At 35.5% G+C, this 21452-nt stretch overlaps 1 protein-coding gene across 11 annotated transcripts in view; it reads right to left on the bottom strand.

Moving 5' to 3' along the window:
- The window catches only part of LOC119659473 (longitudinals lacking protein, isoforms A/B/D/L), a 117309-nt gene that overhangs the window by 73878 nt on the left and 21979 nt on the right, over positions 1-21452 (bottom strand). The window contains exon 7 of one of the 11 annotated variants that reach the window (XM_038067573.1): positions 3152-4494. The exons of the other annotated variants lie outside the window; for them this stretch is intronic. Within the exon in view, the coding sequence (XP_037923501.1) occupies positions 3923-4494 (572 nt within the window). The 3' untranslated portion in view covers positions 3152-3922. Of the gene's footprint in view, positions 1-3151; positions 4495-21452 lie in introns of those variants that run through there. 11 annotated transcript variants of the gene reach the window in all.

The following is a 21452-nucleotide window of genomic DNA, read 5'->3' as shown; positions in this document are numbered from 1 at the left end:
ACCGCTCTCTAATAGGGCTAGGTCCAGATGACAAGTGATTAAATTTCATGGTGGAACTACTTCATATTGAATGCAATACAAATATTTTTCTTATAGGAACATATCCAGATCTACGAACATACCTTTCCTCTAATTGTTCTTATTTGTTCGAAAAGGCATTTTCTCACTTAAAGTAGCATTGTTGCCAGATGAAAAAAGGTAGATACATTTCAGCAAAACTTTTAGCATTTTTTTTATCTTTAATATATGTGTTACTATCATAATAAAACTTAATGCTGTAAAATAAATCTAAATATATTTTTGAAAACATATTCACTTGTTACTTTGGTTGTTCTTATTATTTCGAACACGACTGTAAATATATTCTCTTGAGGGAGTCATTAAGTCAACCAATACCAACAATGTAAGGGAAAGTAAAGGAAAGATTTTATGTTGCCCTGAGGTGCATTCTTCCAGCAGGAAGAATTCAAACCAATAACATCGGAATCTGATGGTGTAAATTGCCGAGACTTGAATAACATAAAAAAAATAGTTAATCAATGACGATCTAGGAAACATGACCAGTTGGCTTTTTGGATTAATAGGTAAGCAATTAAGATCTAGATTTAGGTACTTAAAGAAGAAGCTGGGTTGTAAGTAGTCCAAGCTAAAACTCACTGAGGAAGAATGCAACTGGTACTCAAAATACCGATATATACGATACACAACGGCAGTATAAAAAAGCTGCCAGTATATATTAAAAACCATTTGATCAACATCAAAAATCATTTTCCCCTGAAGGGACTTTTCCAACATAATTTTAATTATTTTATTAATTTTTGGAATTTCGACAAATTTTCGAGTATATTTCCGATTGCTATAAAGTTGTACAATCCTGGAATGAACTTTAGAAGAAGCTCAAATAAAATTTTATTAACCAAACCCCACTACATCCAACACGTTTTCACAAACGGATTCCAGTTATATAAGATTGTAAAGTTCGAGAAGTAATAAAGTCGTAGGAAGCATTTTGGTGTATTTTGAAGGGTTTTTTTTTGTGAAGGAAGTTGCCGATATGTTTGAAAAAGTGATAATCAGTGGGTAGCCGGTCTGGTAAGTAGGTCGATAAAACAGAGTTCCATAACTGGCTCGTTCACCTTCTGCATAGTCGGATATGTAACGTGCAACCGAGCCTTAGAGAGAAGAAATATCGACCTTCCCCTATTAAGTAAAGCCATGCACCTATGGTGCAGTTTCCAATAATTTCTTGTGCTGAAGATGATGATTTACTTGCTACTTGAAGCAAATGTTGAGTTATATTTTTAATTATCTACGATTAGTCTAACTGACAGTGACGCATGCAATCAGAAATACTGAATATTTTTTCTGCATTGTTGATCCCTCTTTTCTTTATTTTTTGGATTCATTGTCTGTTGCTTCAGTTTTCAACTTCAACACACATCCCGTATATGTGTAATATAAGTGCCACTCAATCCATTTATGTGACTTATTACAAAGAAAGAGGCACGAGCCATCTCTGCAGGTTCCTGACAACATGCTTTAAGTCTTTCATGAGAGGGAAGGTTGCATACTCCTCCACTGCTCTGTGTCATGCAACTCTAGAGCGATCCACTAGCTGACCATCCCAGGATATGGAGGTTCCATTGCATAACATAATCCACAATGGGTGTTTCACCCTTTCTCAATGCGTAATCAATCTTCTGCTACGGATATCTGAACCGTAAGTTCAATATTTATTATCTCAGACGATACTACGAAGTAAACATAAGTTGATAAAAGCTTCTAACTTTCGACTAACAGTGGTGATCACTTTTCACGTGCCGTTCAGTAGAAGCGCAGAGAAAATATTCCTGCAGAACAGCCTCAATTTGATGTTGGTGTTGATATAGCTGCATTTTTACATTTTAGACAAAGCAGCGGTGGTGAACTTAGCACTGTTATTGCGTCAAGTTCGATGTCACCGTCGACAGAAATAACGCTACCTTGCCGTACAACTCTTCAACATCCATGATATCCAAATAGAGAAAGTGCAGCAACGGTTCAGTTCGATACTGATTGGCCCCTTCTCCCAATCCAAAAACATTTGCTCAGGATCCATGGCTCGGCTGGAAACTAAGCAGATGTCTTCTACATTCTCCGCAGTACGATGGATGTCGCCGATAATGAGAAGAAAAAATACTAGCGACAGAGTACACAAAAATACCGACTCTTAAATCGCCCAGTTTTCGGCAGATCGTTGTCCCTGCCATTGATTCTGCCTGTTAACCTAGGGTCATATCAAAAATTTATAAAGGAAATTTCACTTTTAGAGCAAAATTTTTTTTATTTTCACCAAGGCTGTTTTTTCTCTCGTTTTTACTCGGCCTATGACTTCGGTCTTGTGCCATGTACAATACAATAACCAAAATGAGACCGAGGAGCCTGTCGAATTGTTAAATTACTAATAAATGAATCTAAATAAGATAAAATACAAGTTGTGCCCGAAGTACGTATATACTAATAAATAATACATCCCGTTTCAGGAAAAAATCAATTGTATTTTATTTTATCTGGATTCTTTTAGAAAACGCGGATAGAAGCGACTAATAAATATCAAATTGTAGAATAAAATTTTCACATCTTGGAATGGAAATCCTTACGAAGTGGCGCACATTCACCAAGCAAATGCACAATGAATGAATTAATTGAAAAGTAGAGTTGAAAGACATTTTTATCATAACATTTATTCGTACCTCTAATGCATTTCCTTCATACGGTTCGATATATGGCACGCTGAAAGTGGTGGTAAATAATATATGTGGAATTCTATCCAAAGCAGACCTAAGGAAACATTTTAAAAAAAAAACTCTAAAGCAGGTACTGATTCACAATTAAGAGTTTCTTCTCCTAAAAGGAAGCTATTTTCACATTTGGCAGTTGCCGTGCTAATATGTGCGGAAAACAGCAATCCGGCGATCTTTCATGTTACTTAATCAATATGTTTCAATTTCTCTTTCTTAAATAACATAACAAGAGCTGTTCTCTGAAAACATGAGATTAATTTTTGAAAATTATTGAAGGGCACTTCACATATCTCATTTTTCCGATGGAGTAATACACGGATATTACGACAAACCGGCAAATGATGATCGAGAATGGAAATATAGAAAGGTTTATTATAAAAGTCGAGTTTATTTTAATCAAAATATACAGAAATATGAAACGAATTCATACAAAATTAACAGTATCACGTAAACATGTTTAAAAAATGTGTTTAATGCTTTTATCTAGTAATCATAAAGCACATTTGACATTAAAAAAGAAGAGCAGAAATGATAAAATGACTTAGTTTGGAGCATGAATATCGATAAAAAAATATACTAATAAAAATAAACTAGTCCAGAAAGAATGTACTTAATTGTAATCATGAACATTCAAAATCATTCTGTAGTACTGGATGAATAAAAGTTGATAAAACAGCCAATCATGGAATGAGTTAGTTTCCACTTTCTTTGTTTCAATATTGAAACACTGTGATTTTTTTTTTAATCCATCTATAGTTTTCTTCTGGTATGAAAAAGTGTCGCACGTGGATAAAAAAACCATTCAATCAAATGGATAAATATGTTTTCAAATGAATGACTTACGCCTATTATTCTAAGAGATCCTTTTTGAGAAAACTCCCACATGCTTGATTAATAATAAATTGGAAATTGAAAAAGTAAAATAAACTTTATAATTACAATAATATCATGTATATGAGATCAACTTATTGATGTTCCCTAAATGAGAAAATAATCTACATCCAATGTCTTTAGTTTTGGTCATATTTGGCAATTATTTTATTATAATTTGGTATCTTTATGAAGCGCAGCAAAAATGTACTTGCATCTGTGCACACAATCTGAGTGCAATATCCCACTTGATTTTAACACTTAAGGTGTTAATTATTGTTGTAAGAAAATGGTATGGCATTAACGAGGCGTTCTTTAAGCAGAGAATTGGAAATTAATGATAAACTTAATTTCATTTTCCAGTCATCATCAACAGTTTTATCGTAATCCTTATAATCTGCAGGGCCAAAATTTGAATTTTCATATTGCTTAAAATTAAAATTTTTACAGTCATTCTCAAAGTCTTCTTTCTTACAATAAGGTCCAAATGTTGTATGGGCCGCTTGAGATATCGATGAGCGAGATTCAGTATTTCCAATTCCAGATTCATCAACATTGATTGTGCGTCTTCGCAACTCAGCTGACGGTACTTGCGGTGAAGGAATTCCATGTTTGGAAGTCATATGGCGCACCATATGATATTTGCGGCGGAATCTTGACGGACACAAATCACACTGAAAGCGTGGCGGTATTCCTATACACTCGTCACGCATATGTCGTTGAAGATGCCGTTTACGGAGATAACTTTTCCCACAAACAGCACATGGGAAACGTTCATTTGAATAATCACCAACGATCATACTTTGATGAAATTTTATATCCTGTGGTGATGTCTGTGAAACTGAAAATTTGCAGAAGCAACCGAAAGAAAGAAAAAAAAATAACTAAAACAGGTCAAAAGCAACATATTTATAATTTATAACCATCTTATCAACAAAAAAAGAGTTGAAATAAAAATTGAAGCTATGACTAACAACTGCACAAACATAACTATAGAAATAAACTACTACGGCTGGCGTGCATCCAAATAGACACGAATTATTTTCGAATTGGATAATAGATTGGACTGAGCATTTTCTAATCAATCAGACGTACTTTACTATAAATATTGCTAAACATTGAGGAAGGTCAACAAATTAAAAACTTAACATTAAACAATAGCACATGATAGAAAAATTCTTTCAACAATAAGTTATGCACCGAATGCATGAAATACTTAATAAATGCGTTTGTACATAGGAAATAGTTAAAGCAAATCAGGAAGAAGGAAGTTCACTGTCACATAGTGGATCGACTAACGAGAAAACGAAACTCGCAGATTTAGTCGCAATTTAACCGCTAGATCCATGGCTACACTGGCCATCCAATCAGAAACACTATGCTCTTCTCGTCAATACTTTCAACTTTTTTTTAATGTGTAAACATTTTCCCCCTGATTCTTCATTTTATGCATACTTTCTTATAGTCTACCATATAGCGGCTGGTTCGACGATAAATGTAAGGAAGTAACAGAACGGAAGAATGCTCCATACTGGGCAATGCTGCACTCTCAAAGAACGCAGGCATGCGCGGCGGACTATCACGAACTCCGTCGAATGGAGAAGCGACTTTAGACAGAAGAAGTTGAGAGAACCAACAGATCTGTGAACTCGAAAAGTACAGGGGCAACCGCACCAAGCGCACAAGTCTTACCAACAAGCTAGCAGAATGAATCCTTATACACCCCAATGCTCATTCCGCCGAAACAAAGAGGGAAATCTAATATCCGACATTGGACGATATTGGAGCGATGAGTTGAGTATTATAGTGAACTGCTCAACCAGATCATCGGCGAGTTCGGCGTCCCGCCAATTGAAGACGATGGACAAATACTACTTCATGATCTTTAAAAATCATAAATCGCCAGGAACCGATGGAATTACAGTCGAATGTGTAAATATGGAGGCGATCAATTACACCAGGTGGTTCATCAACTTATGCTCAAGGTGTGGGACAGCGAATCAATGCCTGACCATTGGCAACGAGGCATTATCTGTCTCATTCATAAAAAGGGAGATATCACACAGTGCAACAATTATAGAGGTATCACGTTGCTGAATACCATCTATAAGATATTCTCCGCTATCTTGCTAGGCCGGATAGCCTCATTCGCTCAGAACATCATTGGCCCATACCAAAGAGGCGTCAATCCAGGCAAATCAGCAACAGATCAGATTTTCTCTATGGCAAGCAATGAAAAAACTATTGGAATATGGACATCAGTTGCACAATCTTTTCATCGACTTTAAGGCCGCATTCATGACAGAATTGGATGCCCCGACGAAATTGATAAGACGAATTAGGCTAACTCTGACCAATGTGCACGGCCAGATAAAAGCAACAGGATCACTCTCGAGACCATTCAACATCAACAACGGTCTATGAAAATGAAACGCTCTATCATGCGTCCTGTTTAACTTGGCCTTCTAAAAAGTAATCCGTGATGCTGGGATAAATGCGGGAAGCACGGTCCTCTTTACATCGACGATATCGACATCATGGGAAGAACGACCCGAGACTTACAAATTATTCTCATTCAGATCGAGCAGGTAGCGCAAGATCTTGGACTGCACATCAACCAAAGCAAGACGAAATACATTGTGACAACGTCAGCACCAAAAATCAACCAACTAACATCAAACCGCACTGGTCAAACGAGAAGAATAAAGATAGGAGACTATAAATTTGAGACTGTTGAGTTGTGGATAAAATCCAGCTCAATAGGTTGCGGTGGGCAGGTCACCTGATCCGAATGGATGAGGAAGATCCAGCCCGAAACGTTTATAAGGGCAATATAAATGGCAGAAAAAGAAGACCCTGCCTGAGATGGAGCGATGGCGTAGGTGAGGGTGCCAGACAGCTTTTAGGGATAACGATTTGGTGGACCTCGGCACACAACCGAGATGTCAAGAGTTCCTTATTAAGGCAGGCCTAGACCGGATACCGGTTGTGGCGCCATTGATGATGATGATAATGAATAGAACGACATTTTTTTTGCAAGGATAATTTCTAAATGAGTTCTATGGTGAGAGTCTTTCGAGAACCTGTGCTAGTGCAGGACCTCTAGAGTGTCGAGAGCATTTGCTGCAATTCATTCCCATTCTGACCATCGCAACCAATGCACACTAGGGGACTGCACAACAGTTGCGCCACTACAAGTTTTGCGCAGATATTAAGGTGGTGTATTTTGCACACATTTCCATTTCTAAGAAGCATATGTTAAGAATGTGACCTATTGTACTTTATGATGAGCATAATAGACTCCCTCACCACATAAAATAAGCCGATGAGCTTTTGTATCGAAATAGTAGATTTATTTGCTCTATTGATATATCCGATAATTTTTCGAAGTTTGAATTCTGACAAGGCAGGAAAAAATACAGTTTAACTTAAACGCTTTGTAAGGTCACTAGGCGAATGATTTGAATCAAAACTGTGTCGAGTTAGATTTAAATTAATGGAAATCTTCGGCATGTTTGAAAAGCTTATAATTTGGAAGTGAGCGCAATTTCTCAGACAGTTTGGTTAGATATCTCCACAGAAATGATTTCCATCATTACTGAAAACAAGGCGGTAACTCCATTGTGTAGTTGCCCTGCTTCCCAGTCAATGTTTTCTACATGAAATACTTCTACATATATATTACTCATAATTTTTTCCTTTCAAAAACATTCGAAAGGACATTCAGAAATTCAATAATTTTAAAGATATTTTATGCATTTCGACATTTTAAAAAATTAATTGAAAATTACTGGAATAAACTCGATAAAACAGCCAAAACAGAAGTTAGTTGGATCATTTTTAGTATTTCGATGGTAGTCCACGATTATAATCTTTTAGTTTAATATTTTAAATTATGACTTTTTAAATTATATACCTACACAACACTAGTCCTTAATTGAAAGCCAAGACTGCACACCGAAAAAAGGCATAGACTTCCAGAGATTCTGAAACCTGTACCTTTTCTGCCACTGAAAACCTTCAGATAGTGGCTTCGTGGCTTAACCGTAAATATTGAAAAACTGCTTGGATAAAAAATTTGGCCCAATTGGAACACAAATGGAATTCCAAATGAAATATAAGAAAAGGCTGGAGAATAGAGCAAGGACAGACTTAAATCATGCGAAAAATCAAATCATCATCTATTATAATGCAAGTGTAAACGCAACTTTTGATATTAATTTTAGAGAAAGATTGACCTAAATTTACCCTGCCTCTTGTAGTACAGTTCCAAAATTTGTAAACCTGGTCTGCACGAACTTTCAATGTCAGTATTCCAAAAACGTTTAAAATGTAGCGAAAGCTACCAAATGACTAAATCGGGTGCGATATCCGAATCTTTCAGTCAAGACCGGTGTGGCACGCTCTCTCAAGGGTGCATTTTTTCGAAAGAATCGCATAAATCGATTAAATGTTCAATTCTAAGCAAAAAATGTTTCCTACAAACAATACTTTTCCGAGTTATTCTTGTTCAAACATGTCGTTCTTTTCCACCGGAAAAATGCATATTTCTAAACAATTTTTCACAAGTAACTCGAAAGCCATGCACTTCATGTAATGATACTAAGCAGAAATAAAATAATAATAAACTAGGACTCAGTGTATATCGCACCTACAAAAAAATAAGAAAAAAATCATTCTTTTTCTTATTAAGTTTGCTTTGTTTCTGCTTCGCATCATTTCTACACAAAATGCATGATTTTCGAGTTATTAGTGAAAAACCGTTTAGAAATATGCATTTTTTCGCAGAAAAAACAGATGAATAACTCGAAAACTACTACTTGTATGTACAATTTTCAAAAGACATTTTTTTGCTTAGAATCGACGATTTAATCGATTTCTGCGATTATTTCGAAAAAATCCACGCACAATAGGGGCAGTTTTCTAACGCATTGAACTACAAACAAAGTAAAACTGCTGCACTTAAAAATGCCAATTATATTAATGCACGTTATTTTCGGTAACAACTTTAGTAGACAGGTTATCGAAATATCACATCGATAGATACTCAAATTCCCTTTCTTTTCAAAGACAGCTCACACATATGCACCAACTGACAAATGTTTCCAGTGGTACTACCTACAGTGAATTGAGTTACTACAGTATTAATAACATTCTGCAAGATTGCAACCATTTCACAAACCAGCGACGTATTGTAGTTTATTTGCATTTAGAAAGAAATTAATATACACTACAACTCATTAATCTACTCTACATTTTATCTTTGCACGCACAATATTTTGTTTCTAAACTACAATTAATCCTTCCATTTAAAATACCATTTTCATTATAAAAAAGCTGAACTATCGTAGATTTTATTCAAAGTTATAAGAAATGTTTCTAAACAATATATCATACATTAGAAAACCTTTCAAAATAAAATTCGATTTACGAATGTTATCAACTTTTGTACTGTATCGACTTGTGATTCATTGCTATTGCATATATACATACATCTATTGGAACTTCCGGAATAAATAAAGCATAGTCATACGAAAAAAATTGTAACCCTAAATGAGATTTTTTTTATTAATTTCCAACAATACACAAATCTCCCTGTGTCGAGAAAATATATTCGAAGCACAACTAAGTCAGTTTACCGATTGCAACGATTTAATGTATTACGTTTTCAATTTCAACTACATATTTTTATGAATTCCATGTTTTTGTCTTAAATGCAATTTTAGGTCATATTTCCATATACAGCGAAATGGACAGTATGTACAATTGAACGAAATTCTTGAATGTGGCGAAAGTTGTTTCAAATTCAGAATAGGACGTTGCAATAGAAATTTTGATGACGTTAAGTTTGTTGTTGACGAAATAGGAGACAAACATGATGTTACTTCAGCAGCAACCGACGCAACAGTAGATTTCGTAAATTTTATTGATGACGCAGCTTCATCCGCATCAATTAAATTTGGTAAGAATTGTTGCATTGATGAAGTAGTTGGCGAATGCCTGGCGGAATAATCAGCGCATGGGGTTCCAACTGTGCAACATTTATATAATTCGCGTACTATAGTATCGGATGTATTATACAATAATGGTGTCAATGTTTGTGACTGGATCGAAGATGAAGTCAGAACTTTTGCAGGAACCCAACTTATGAACGATGTCCTTGAATCTGAAAGATTTCATTGAAACGTCGGTTGCAGTATTGCATTTTTGTTGGCTGCATTTATAAAGATTTTTCATCTATCATACTTAACTTTCACTTGTCTGATTTAATTCTCCGAATATAGGATATATACATTTCTCCTTTTTTAAACATTTAACGTCAGAATTTTACACTTCGAATAAAAGTAGAATATTTAAAATCATTTCTAAAATTCCATAAAAATAGAATTTACAAAGGGGTATGCGCAAACAAATAGGAACCTGAATTTTGAACTGCTGAAAACCTTAGTTCAGCAAAACGATAAACCTCATTGACAAAGATATTCAACTATCAACTTCTTCGCACCAACCCAGAGTCAGGAACGGAAATCAATAGCAATCAGCTATAGAATTTTTGTAGAAATCACATCATACCTCTACTCTTCCCACATGGACAGTATAAAATTCCTGTGACTTGATGCACTTAGATTATCATTCGTTCACTTCCCTGAAGGGACATATGAGTGGAAAAAATTTCCAACGAACGAAGAAGTGAAGGGGCGGTAGAGAAGTGAAATTTTTTCGAGGCATCAAAAATTAATGCCCTGCTCACCGCCTGCATTGAAATGGACGGCGACTATGTTGAAAAATAACTAATATATGTACAAATGTGTGTAATGCAATGTTTTTTTGTTTCTTAAACATTTCTTGAAGCTCACGCAAATTGAGTACATTTACTTTCTGGACGTGCCTCGTATATGCCCCTGGTTCAAGATACGTTCCACAGGACTGGGCCAAAATATGAGACATTCTACAAATTCACTGCACCGAGCGACAACACGGCCAACTAAATTTACAGAAAGTAGAATCTACCCACTGAATATCCTTAATTAATTTAAATCAATGAAGTCGTAACTAGTTTAACTTCCTGTTCTACATCTTCTGCATGAAATCGCAAAAGGTAAAACAACTGTCTTCCGAGCCGAATCTTCGACTGTAACATTAAGTATGCAGCGGCGACTTTTCTGAAAATAGCTCGTATTCGATCCACTTGCCAAAAATTAGGACTAGTAACTCACAAAGGCTTCACACGTGAAGATTAAGAGAATTGATCTTAAAAATCGCTTCAAAACAACTGAAGACCTTCTCGGCTCCTGGGCTGCACGCTCGATCGCTCAAATGAACCGGAAACGGTTTGAGTAAGCTAACAAGCTGATGGAATGGAATGGATGGTTGACGATTGGAAGAATGTGATCTTCTCAGAAGAATCGAAGATGTGCGCTCATGGACTGTAATGCAACAATTTGCATAACCAATCCTTGTCTTGGTTTGTCAATGTGTCTGAGAATTTCGCTCATAAGAGGATGTTATTAAACTTCTTCAACTTGTCCACATTTCAATGGCCGCCACTATAGACATACGAGCACCATAACCTTGAATAAACCAGCTTATTTCTCTCTGCAGGCGGGGGTTTAAAAACAGTCTTTTAAGAAAAACTGATACCCCACCAGAATTACAAAAATAATTGTATGAAGCTAGAGAATTTCACGCAGCCAAAATGAAACAATTGAAGAAATTCAATTTGAACTTAGAAACCAATTACACAAATCGAAAGAAAGAAAGAAGACATCCCAGATTCGAGGATTTTTTTTATATGAACATATTTAGATGAACGATAATTTCACTTGAACATAGCTTGTAGTGTATGCACATTGAATATGCTGGATCACTCACTTCAAATGTGGTAATGAAATTTTATGCTTAGAGCAACAACACAGTGGAACACCCCCCCCCCCCCCCCCCCCCCCAATCCCTTATTCGCTAGACTTGTTTTTAAAAATGGCATTTAAACTTGACAAGACTTTACATTCCGAATGGTCACAAACATCTTACTAAAACTGAATGGACTACGAAAACACGTTTTTTCCAAAATATCTCCCCTCACTTTCCTTAGGAACGGCTTAGACCGACTTTAATAAGCTTTTTAACAAAACAATCGCGCAAGCCAATTATGGTAAGAACTAGGATTTTAGGTTTAGGCAAAAATTTAATTTTATAAACGCTGCCAAAATTCCCTTAATCCTAGTTCGGGCCATAACTATATATATTCTAAATAAAACTGCATTTACTCTTTCCTTTGAGTTCACGGTTTGATTAAAAACGTAGGAGTTGAATTAAGTCTCAGAAAGGGCAATTTGAAAATCAACCCTGCCTATAACAACCAAATAGATTTATTTTCATTTCATTTCGATGTTATTTTATTTCTGAGAAATCGCAATTTTAAAAACACTACTAATTGTGCGCTGAAGACAAAGATTTGCTTTCTCCTAAACAAACAAATATTGTCTATTACTGAATACTGATGTTTGTATATATACACATCTATGTCAGTTGATTGCACACATCTGAATAATTTCGATTTACCCTGTGCATAAAAGCCTATATATACAAATAAAGAAAGCTAAAAAGGAACACTACGTGTTCCTGCCCACTTACATGATGACACCGCACAAACAAGGCTAACAGTGCAATAAATGCACGTGCTTATAGGTTTCTTGATAATAAATTTCCTTCAAACTTTCCCAAATTACCTTTTATATAGTCACTTATAATGATGCCAAATTTTTGTATTTCTAGGTGGAATTTAAGGGGGTCTCAGAGGAATTTCTAACATATGGTGGTATGTTATTAACTTTACTGCAGCATATGTAAGAATGGGATATATTTCGAGGCCTAGATCTTATGTAGATCCATAATTGCGATTTTTCAGATTTTTCGGTTCCGAGAGTGACACCGGTTACACTTTTTGGGGCACACATGTTGAACAATCATAAAAGAGGGGAGTTTTATCCAGTAAAGAAGTAAGATCAATTTGGAAAAGTACTAATCAAGCCCTTTCATTTGATACCCCACATGATCATATTTTGTGAAAAAATTACACACAAATGTGAAGCCAACACAAAATAATAATTGTTGTATATAAAGGGAATATCAGGCTGAATGTTCTCACCAAATTTACGTTCAGCCAGTTACAAATAAGTCAGGTGTGACAACAGACAGAAATGAATCGATTTTATTAAGGTTTTGTTCCGCACAAATCACGGAAACGATATACTACCGCGCATAGCCGAACAGTGAGCGAAGATCAAGCATCCCAAATGTCATCCTTTGTTTTCGACGATCACTTCGTTGCTTTCCCTGCCATTCCTTTATTTTTCACGTTAGAATGCATTAATTTCAAGTGGAAGGAATAAGTTCATAAACCTATTATAAACTTGTTAATAATAATGTTTTCCACCAAACTCTCCAGTGTGGTACCCGATATTGTAGTCTATTATCATCAATGGCCTAACAATCCGTGCCTGGTCGAGGACTTAGTAAGAAACCCCAAATATCCCGATTTTGCGTCGATGGCCACTTATTTGATATCCCTAGTAATAAGTATTTAGTGTCCGCGCGTACGCCATCGCTCCATCTCAGACAGTCTGAAACGTCTTTTCCCACCATAGGTATTTTTCTTATAGACTTTCCGCACTGGATCATCCTCCGTCATACGGATTTCACACTGAAGAAACAAATGCTTCCCAAAATACGACACATGTGAATAAAAATGTGGGTTTACAAAAATCTACTTTCATTTACTGTATGTAACAAACTATACAGCAAATTCTGACATCTTTACCTAGGCGGCGATAAACGTATGTTTCTGAAAAATTCACATACCCCTAAAAATGGATTTGCCCTGAACGGGATTCGAATCTTGGGCCGCTTGAATATTCTGTGATATCTCTTCATGACTTGATTTGAATTTGAATAATAGTGACACAAATTTGAGAAAGGTTGAAATTTAAAATGCCAATAATTTAAAAAATAGTTTCTTTTCAAAAACGACCATTTTGTTGAGTTTTGTTAGATTGCACCATAGAAATGGTTTCCGTCATTAGTGAAAATAAGGCGGGGAGTCTATTGCGAATAACAATCAGCGTCATTATCAACCGTGCTGAAATTGTACTAGAAAAACCCAATTATGCAAAAATGACCTCCGATCGACCACATGTCTTAAACGGATGAACGAAAATCATAATACATCTGATTCCATATTCTTATGATAATTAATATTAGAGATAGTCTTTCAACCCTTTTAGCAAAGCAAAATCGTAACACATGGTTAACTTTGAAACCCTGACGCTTGAAGTGAGACTGTCTTATTGCGCAACACACGAATCTTATAAAATGCCTCGAGTAAAATATGTGTAATTGATCTCCATTCTCTACTAACCTGTTATGGATTCTCCTTTAAAATGCCTCCCTCAGCCTTTGAAATATAAAATATTTAAACAAATACCCATTTCATATTATGACATCATTTCCATTATTACAAATAACTCGTGTTTTAAAAACAATTAAATTTATTCCATAAACTTCATGTTACATGTTTCAAAATAAATATAAATATTAGAGATAGATAATTCTACAATCTCTGCATCAGGATGCACCTTTGGCGAAAATAAAAACTATATAGTAAAATCCATCGGTTTTAAGGGGTGTCTATTGGCGATTTCAGGATGTCTCTTACGGACATGTTGCATGAGATGATCGGCGCGCTTAGTTCGATGACCACAAACCGAACAAACCATACATTTACCTTTGCCACATTCCTGTTTCAAATGACGTTGCAATGTTCCCCAACGTCTATAGACACGGTTGCATTGAGGGCAGGGAAATAATTCTTGCGTCGGAACATAATTATTGAAATGACTAAATCCTGAAATATCGCCTGCCATTAGTTCAAATCATCTTATTTCTTGTCTCAGCAAACTCAATACATTAGTTCTTGTTTAATAGTTTTATTCACATAGCGTCAAAGAATTCAAATTATAAGTGTTAGATATAAAGAGCATTCTCTAAAAACTTGCAGGGATTATTTAGAAATAGGTCGAAATTTTACCGAATTGAATTAGTTTCTCCTGTTGAAATGGAAGCAATATTAACTCCGAGTAATGTGATGAAAACTTCACTCACACAAATCAATCTGTAGAAGTAATTATTCTAGTTATTCCTTCTTGCAGAGCAAGGTCCAATTTAACATTGGATATTAGACCATTTCAGGTGAGTACATTTTGTTCATAAATTGTGATTCTAATGAATTTTTGACCTCCGAATAAGACAAATCTCTCCCTTATCAGTTTTATTGTAAAATGTATATTCATATGTATCCCCCTGATCGTGCTTCAATATTTCAACACGCCATTACAATTAAGCTGAATACTGCGCGACTTCTATCCTTTTCAAAATTATATCTTGATCTAAAAGTTTTATGTTTACTCTTTGCAAGTGGAGTTTCATTCAATAGACTTAAATATGGCCGTAAGAGGAATTTCATCCAAAACTGGGACCGCCCGACTGCGGAAGTATAAACCTTGCTCAAATTGTATGACAACACTGCGAAGTACTCACTTTACCGCCGGCGAATATATAATAATAATGAAATAGAAACACTTCCAGATAATTAGTACAACACCGGAACTCAAAGCTCAATATACGTGTTGTTAAATTTCGCCTTAAGCAGGTATTATCAGTCTTTGCTACTCTTAGTGTAAACACATATATTTTGTAGTTATTTTCGAAAATGGTCAACATTAGTGACCTTTTAATAGAAGAATGAATAAATTTTTTTTTACGCGGAAAAGGTTGTAGTGTTTGCTGTGTTCTTAAAAGGTTTAATGAGAGCAACGCATACCCACGACACGCCAAGATAGGAAACTTAAACGCGAGTAAACAAACTTTCATCTTAGAGCTCTCTTCTAAAACTTCTATTATTATAAAAATAATGGTTAATTTGAGAAATATATGATTTCCACTTTTCGATGGTATTCGAAGCACTTAGGTGATCCTGGTGAGACGCAGTATCGGCGAAGAATACCATCCGGGTTGTATGGTACCTATTGTCAAGCATGGAGGAAACAGTATTATGCTGTAGTGTAGCTGCCAGTGGCGTCGGCGTAATGGTCATTTGTGAAAGTCGAACGAATAATGAAAAATCTGTGTTAGATATTGCCTTGATGCTTTCATTGGCGAACATTTCCGCGACACTTACTTGAATGGGATTAAATTATAATATATCACAAGTCAGAGATCACAATCCATTGGTTTAGAGACAAGAACATTATCTTGTTAGGCTGACCGCCACCATCCCCCCCAACTATATTTAAGCACAAGCAAAGCAGTGTCCGGATAGCTGAGTGGTTAGAGTACAAGGCTGTCGTACTGAAAATCGCAGTTCAAATCTCACTAGTGGCAATGGGATATGTACCGTGATCTGACGTCGGATACAAGTCGACTCAGCTGTGAATGAGTACCTGAGTCAAATCAGGGTAATAATCTCGGGCGAGCGCAATGCTCACCACATTGCCTCCTACGAGGACTATAATCCTGTAGTGTACCGTTACGGTCTTGAATGAAATGCTCTTACACACTTCAAGGCCCTGATCCAATATGGAATGTTGCGCCAATGATTATTATTATTAAAGCAGTGATTAAAGAAGAATCCGACCTCACAGTTGGAAATGAGTACGACAAATTATGGATTTACTTTATTTGTTTAGCAAAAACCACAAATACCTCCTCGTCATAAATTATGTACTCTTTTTAATTGTTTAACAAAAACTACAACTACCTTCTCCAAACTGGACTAATTGGAAAAAATTACTCAGTCTTTTGCTGCCTAATTCTAGTAATCGAAGCATCATAACTTTAAAATATTAATTGCATCCGCCGCAATGAATGCGAAAAAGAGACCAAAGTCAATTAACAGGAGAGAGGTTGTACTTCATCATAAAATCAAGTTACACAAATCTGTGACTCTGTATAAATTGATTGATTGATAAATTGATTTGTTATACAACAAACTCAAAACTGGAAGCTTTCGCAGATGCGAAACTGGCATAGTTTTTATATAAGAAACTTCAAGGGGCAATAACGTTTTTGGGTTTAAAGTTCATTTCGTTTATTTATAATACATCACTAAAGTTCAGAGTGGTTAACGAAAAGCCAGTCGTAACGTATTGAAATTAAATTCTATACTTTTTTCCAAAACGTAATACTATTAATTAACTTTACGAATGGGTGTCACGAGTGGAATTTCATAATTTCGCTACCAACAAAGTTGAATTTGCCCACAAAACTTCATCTCAATCAGCAAGCGCTTCCGAATAAAATACAACGCCTTAAAAATTATCTGAGTTCGTACTACAAAGGCGAAACAAGTTACTATCATTATGCTAGCGAAAAGTTTTGACGTGCCGTTATATACTTTCTACACGCATTGAAGGGCATCGTACTTTTCATTCAGGTTGTAACACGATATGGATATCGCCTCAACTATGAACTACTCAGATAACACCCTCACAAAATTGCGTTATAGTGTGCCATAGAACCATTTCGATTTTCGTCTTTAAGAAAAAAACTTCCAATATAAGGATACGCCAATGCTACCATCCGTTTCCATATTTTTTCGATATTTAAAAGCAAGGAATGGCGATTCAAAATTGATGTAGCCACTGCCTTTATTTTCTTGAGTACTTTGCGATTGGAAAGTTTCTATACATTTTGATCGTGTATATATACCAACACAACAACACTTAACTACTTAAAAAATGTCGAGAATAAGACAAGCACTAATCGATGCCTTTCACTTTATAAAAAAAAAAAAAAAATTACAAAGAATTGTGATGACTCTTTTTATATATAATGCTTAAAAAAGCTAAATCGTTCAATTCTAAATCTGCAGATACATTGTAATTAAAACAAAACAATTGAGTTTTTTGTAAATTCGAGATAAGTTCAATAGAAATATTCTGCTCACAAAAAAATAATTTGTGACAATTTCTGCCTAAGGGGAAAAATTCCATCGTTCTTCATTTTCGAAGGGATTCTATTTTAGCTTTTACTCGGTTTTATTATACTAAATATTTTTCACACAAATCAGTTAAGTTAGAAATGCCATTAACTTAGAAGGGAAACAGGTTTCAAATACGTTATCATAGGTATACAATTTGTCAAAAAAGTACCGAAGATTGATCATTTAAAAACTCCACTTAAAGGGATTATCAAAATTAGTTAGACGGTTAGTTGGCACCACTCTCCTTTGTACTAAGCGCAATCTACTATTTACTTCATATGTGCTCGATTACGTCAGTTAATTTCAAGTGAATTTTTTTTTAATTTGTCTCAGTTTTGTATTGCAAGTGGAATTTCAGAATGCAGAATGCAGAAAATCTTACATAATGCTCATGCTGAGCCGACTTTGTCAAAACCAAGTGCATGAGTGGTAGAATGAATTCCAAAACAGTCAAACAGATTTGATTGAAAATTAACATCACTCTTTCCGGCCATCAACCTCTTCAGTTGAAGTTGACTGGAAGATTAGCCTCCCTCTTTTCGACCATTAATAGTATCAATTGGAAGTTGATATTGTAAAATCAGGCAAATGGTGGCTGAAAAATATCATTCAATTTTGAAAGAAATAGTCGTTGAGCTGTCTCACGAATCAATTCGTACCGTTTTGTTTAGCTATGAAACGCATATGCTAGTTCGTAATGATGATATAAAGAACAATTCACGGCGAAAATCGAAATGCGTCCCGACAAATGCCTTTTAAACTGTAGCATAACACTTGTTTAGTATATGATTTTGGAAGGGACCTATATAGGAAGATTTAAATGAACAACATTTACTGACCAATTTCCAGCAATTTCTTTGACAGAATGTAGATTGACATAATTTCATGTTGTTTCCAAATAGAAAAGCATTATTTTTTCCCTTGTTCAATTTTTTTACAAACGAAATATTCCCAAAGGAACAAAGATCTAACAATCATTCGAGTAATGAAAGCGCTATTAACAATTTACACATTGTTCGATTTTCCTAGATAATAATAGACAAATTAAATTACTTATCTTTTCAATTAGCACGTTTTTGATGCATGTGCAGGGTAGAAACATGTCTTTGCAGATTGCAGCCTTGATGAAAACGCCGATCACAAACGGGACATGCAAATATTCCTGGTTTTCCGCACTCGTATCTAATATGCCTACCTAAATTTCCGCGGTGTTTATATGACTTCCCACATTCAGCACAAAGATATTCAGATACTCTTCTCCTCGAGCTACATTTACGTAGGAAAATAAATAACACTTCATATCCATATTAGGTTCATACTAAAATCATACTACTCATAGGTCAATAATTACACTGTTTCATATAATTAAATTTAACCGGAAGGATTCGAGGATAGAATACAATTCATGAATTTCCGCAAACAAATCACCAATTTATGTACGTTTGAAAAACTTCCAATATAAGTATTGCTACGTTGATTATAATCTGCAAATAGTTTATCTGAAAACTTATTCAGAGGAAAGTTTTCAGACAATCTAAGAAGTATGAAAACGCATTTGAAGCGAAAATCCATAATGTATAAATATATGTAAAAAAAAAAGCGACTGACATCTATAGTAAAATTTCGATCCCTATTAAAATTTCGACAGAAATGATATAAAAGCTAAAAATAGAATCACCAAAAAAAAGTTCTTCTATCTACCTTCTACTCAGCTGATGTGCTTTTACAGGCGAATCTTCATCAATTTCAATTTTGATACTATTAAATTGAAAATCATTAAAACCCACTCTGGGTGGTTCTCTTGTAGTCCGATGTTTTTTCACCTCATCGGAAATTGTATCAAACATTTCCCATCGCGGTGTTAACAAATCTATGGAAAATTACAATAGAAAACATTGTACGACTGTGTGAATTACGATGGTTCGAACAGAATCAACCAAAAAAAAAACACACACAACACCTAATGCAAATGAGAAAGCAGCTTTCAAAGGCTTGCAGCAACAAATAGTAATCATATATATGTTTCAGTGCACAGCAATCGGGTAGATATATAATATTAATAAGGCAATGTCTCTTGGGCGGTACACAAAATATATCAGATTTGTGTAAGAAAATATATCAAATTTTTGGAAAATTTGTTTCACTACTAGTTCCGAATTCTATGGAGTGTAAAACGTAAATATGCTCCTGTTTTTCTCTCTCACATCGGATTTGCTATGAAATGGCCAGAGCTATACCCCCAAAGTATGTAAAACGACATGCTACATAAAATGCACCGCAGAGTATCGGCCACAAGATGAGAAGTCATTTTTTTCACCAAAATAACTTACGATCATCTTTCTGTTAACTTCTTTTCAAGCAATGGATATCTACATAGCTTTTGGTCCTTTTGTTACTGTTATTGCCAATTTCATTCAGACATTTTAAGACAATGTTTCAATCCATACAAATATCAATATTTTAATGTTTATTTCACAAAGATACGATTCGAAGCTTAGAACAAAGCTACTCATCCTAATCTAAAAAAAACTATTTGGTATATAACCTAGACTTTAAGCAAGATATTGAAAAAATATGCAGAAATATTACTGATTGCAATATAAGCGCCGCTGATCAATTGCTATTAGGGAATGATGAACTTCACTTTGAAATTACTCCACGCATCGGTGCAAATTGAATGAAGTGGCGTTCGACAACTAATGTTCTTTGTGAACGATACATCAATGAACGTCCCAAAAATTCCAAATTTACCGTACGATCGTCCGCCGGCACCCTCTATGGTGCTGTGCTGGCCGACTATATCAAAGACAATAAAGGGGATATTGCAGCAATGGAGACAATTATGAACCTGGCATCTTTTCTAAAACATATCGACTAAACTGAGTAGTAACATTTATTTGCTTACTCACTAAAGCCTGCCATCCACGTACAGTTCGGCCTGCCGATTACACGCCGAAAGAGCCCGCAATCCACCCGCCCAACTCTGGACGGGGAAGGACTTGAGATATTTTTTGTGTGTTCATTAGCGCCCATAAAATTCTCGCTCACAGTCTAAACACACATATCTAGCCGGTTGGCCGAATCCATTTTCATTCGATCAACGGGCGCCAGAATCGTAAAGCTGACACACAATTGCTTCCCATCCACCTTACGACCGCCAGTCAAATGCTGACCATTCAGAGGTTACTGCCAGGCAAAGCGGTACTTCGGTAACTTCGAATTTGAAGAGAAGATGGGACTGGAAACAAAGAAATCCAACTCTTTTGATAATGGAGAATAACAACGTCGTCTCTGTGCTGTTAGAGGACAGCCACACATGGGGAGTGATCACCGTTATTCGAAGGCACGAAGATGGCCTGTGACATTATTACGTCAAAGTACGTGGCAGATACACATGCACGTGTTATTAGAAACCAGCAGTAGTAATAAATAGGTCAATCATTGTGCAGGGGCGAGGATTCCCTTGCTGCTATGTCAGATCATGGAATCCAGCAATTCCATGATGGCCGTCCAGTGCATTCGTATTATAAACGCAAATAATTGCAATTAGTTGCTGTTATTTATCATTTTTCTGGTAGGTTTTCAATCTCTCATTAAATAGCCTATACGCTATTAACAAAATTTCTTCCGGTTAAGGAAATCACGCAACGATCTGAAATAGATAGTGCAAGGTAAGGGAATATGCCACATGAGAACAAATGCTCCCTTAAAATTAGCTTAAATATGGGCGAATATTGTCGCGGAAAATGATCATTTCCTTC

Source organism: Hermetia illucens, chromosome 6 (genome assembly GCF_905115235.1).
Source record: "Hermetia illucens chromosome 6, iHerIll2.2.curated.20191125, whole genome shotgun sequence".
NCBI lineage: Eukaryota > Metazoa > Arthropoda > Insecta > Diptera > Stratiomyidae > Hermetia > Hermetia illucens.
The sequence above is the reverse complement of the archived record's forward strand: the minus strand, read 5'-3'. Positions and strand labels throughout refer to the sequence as shown.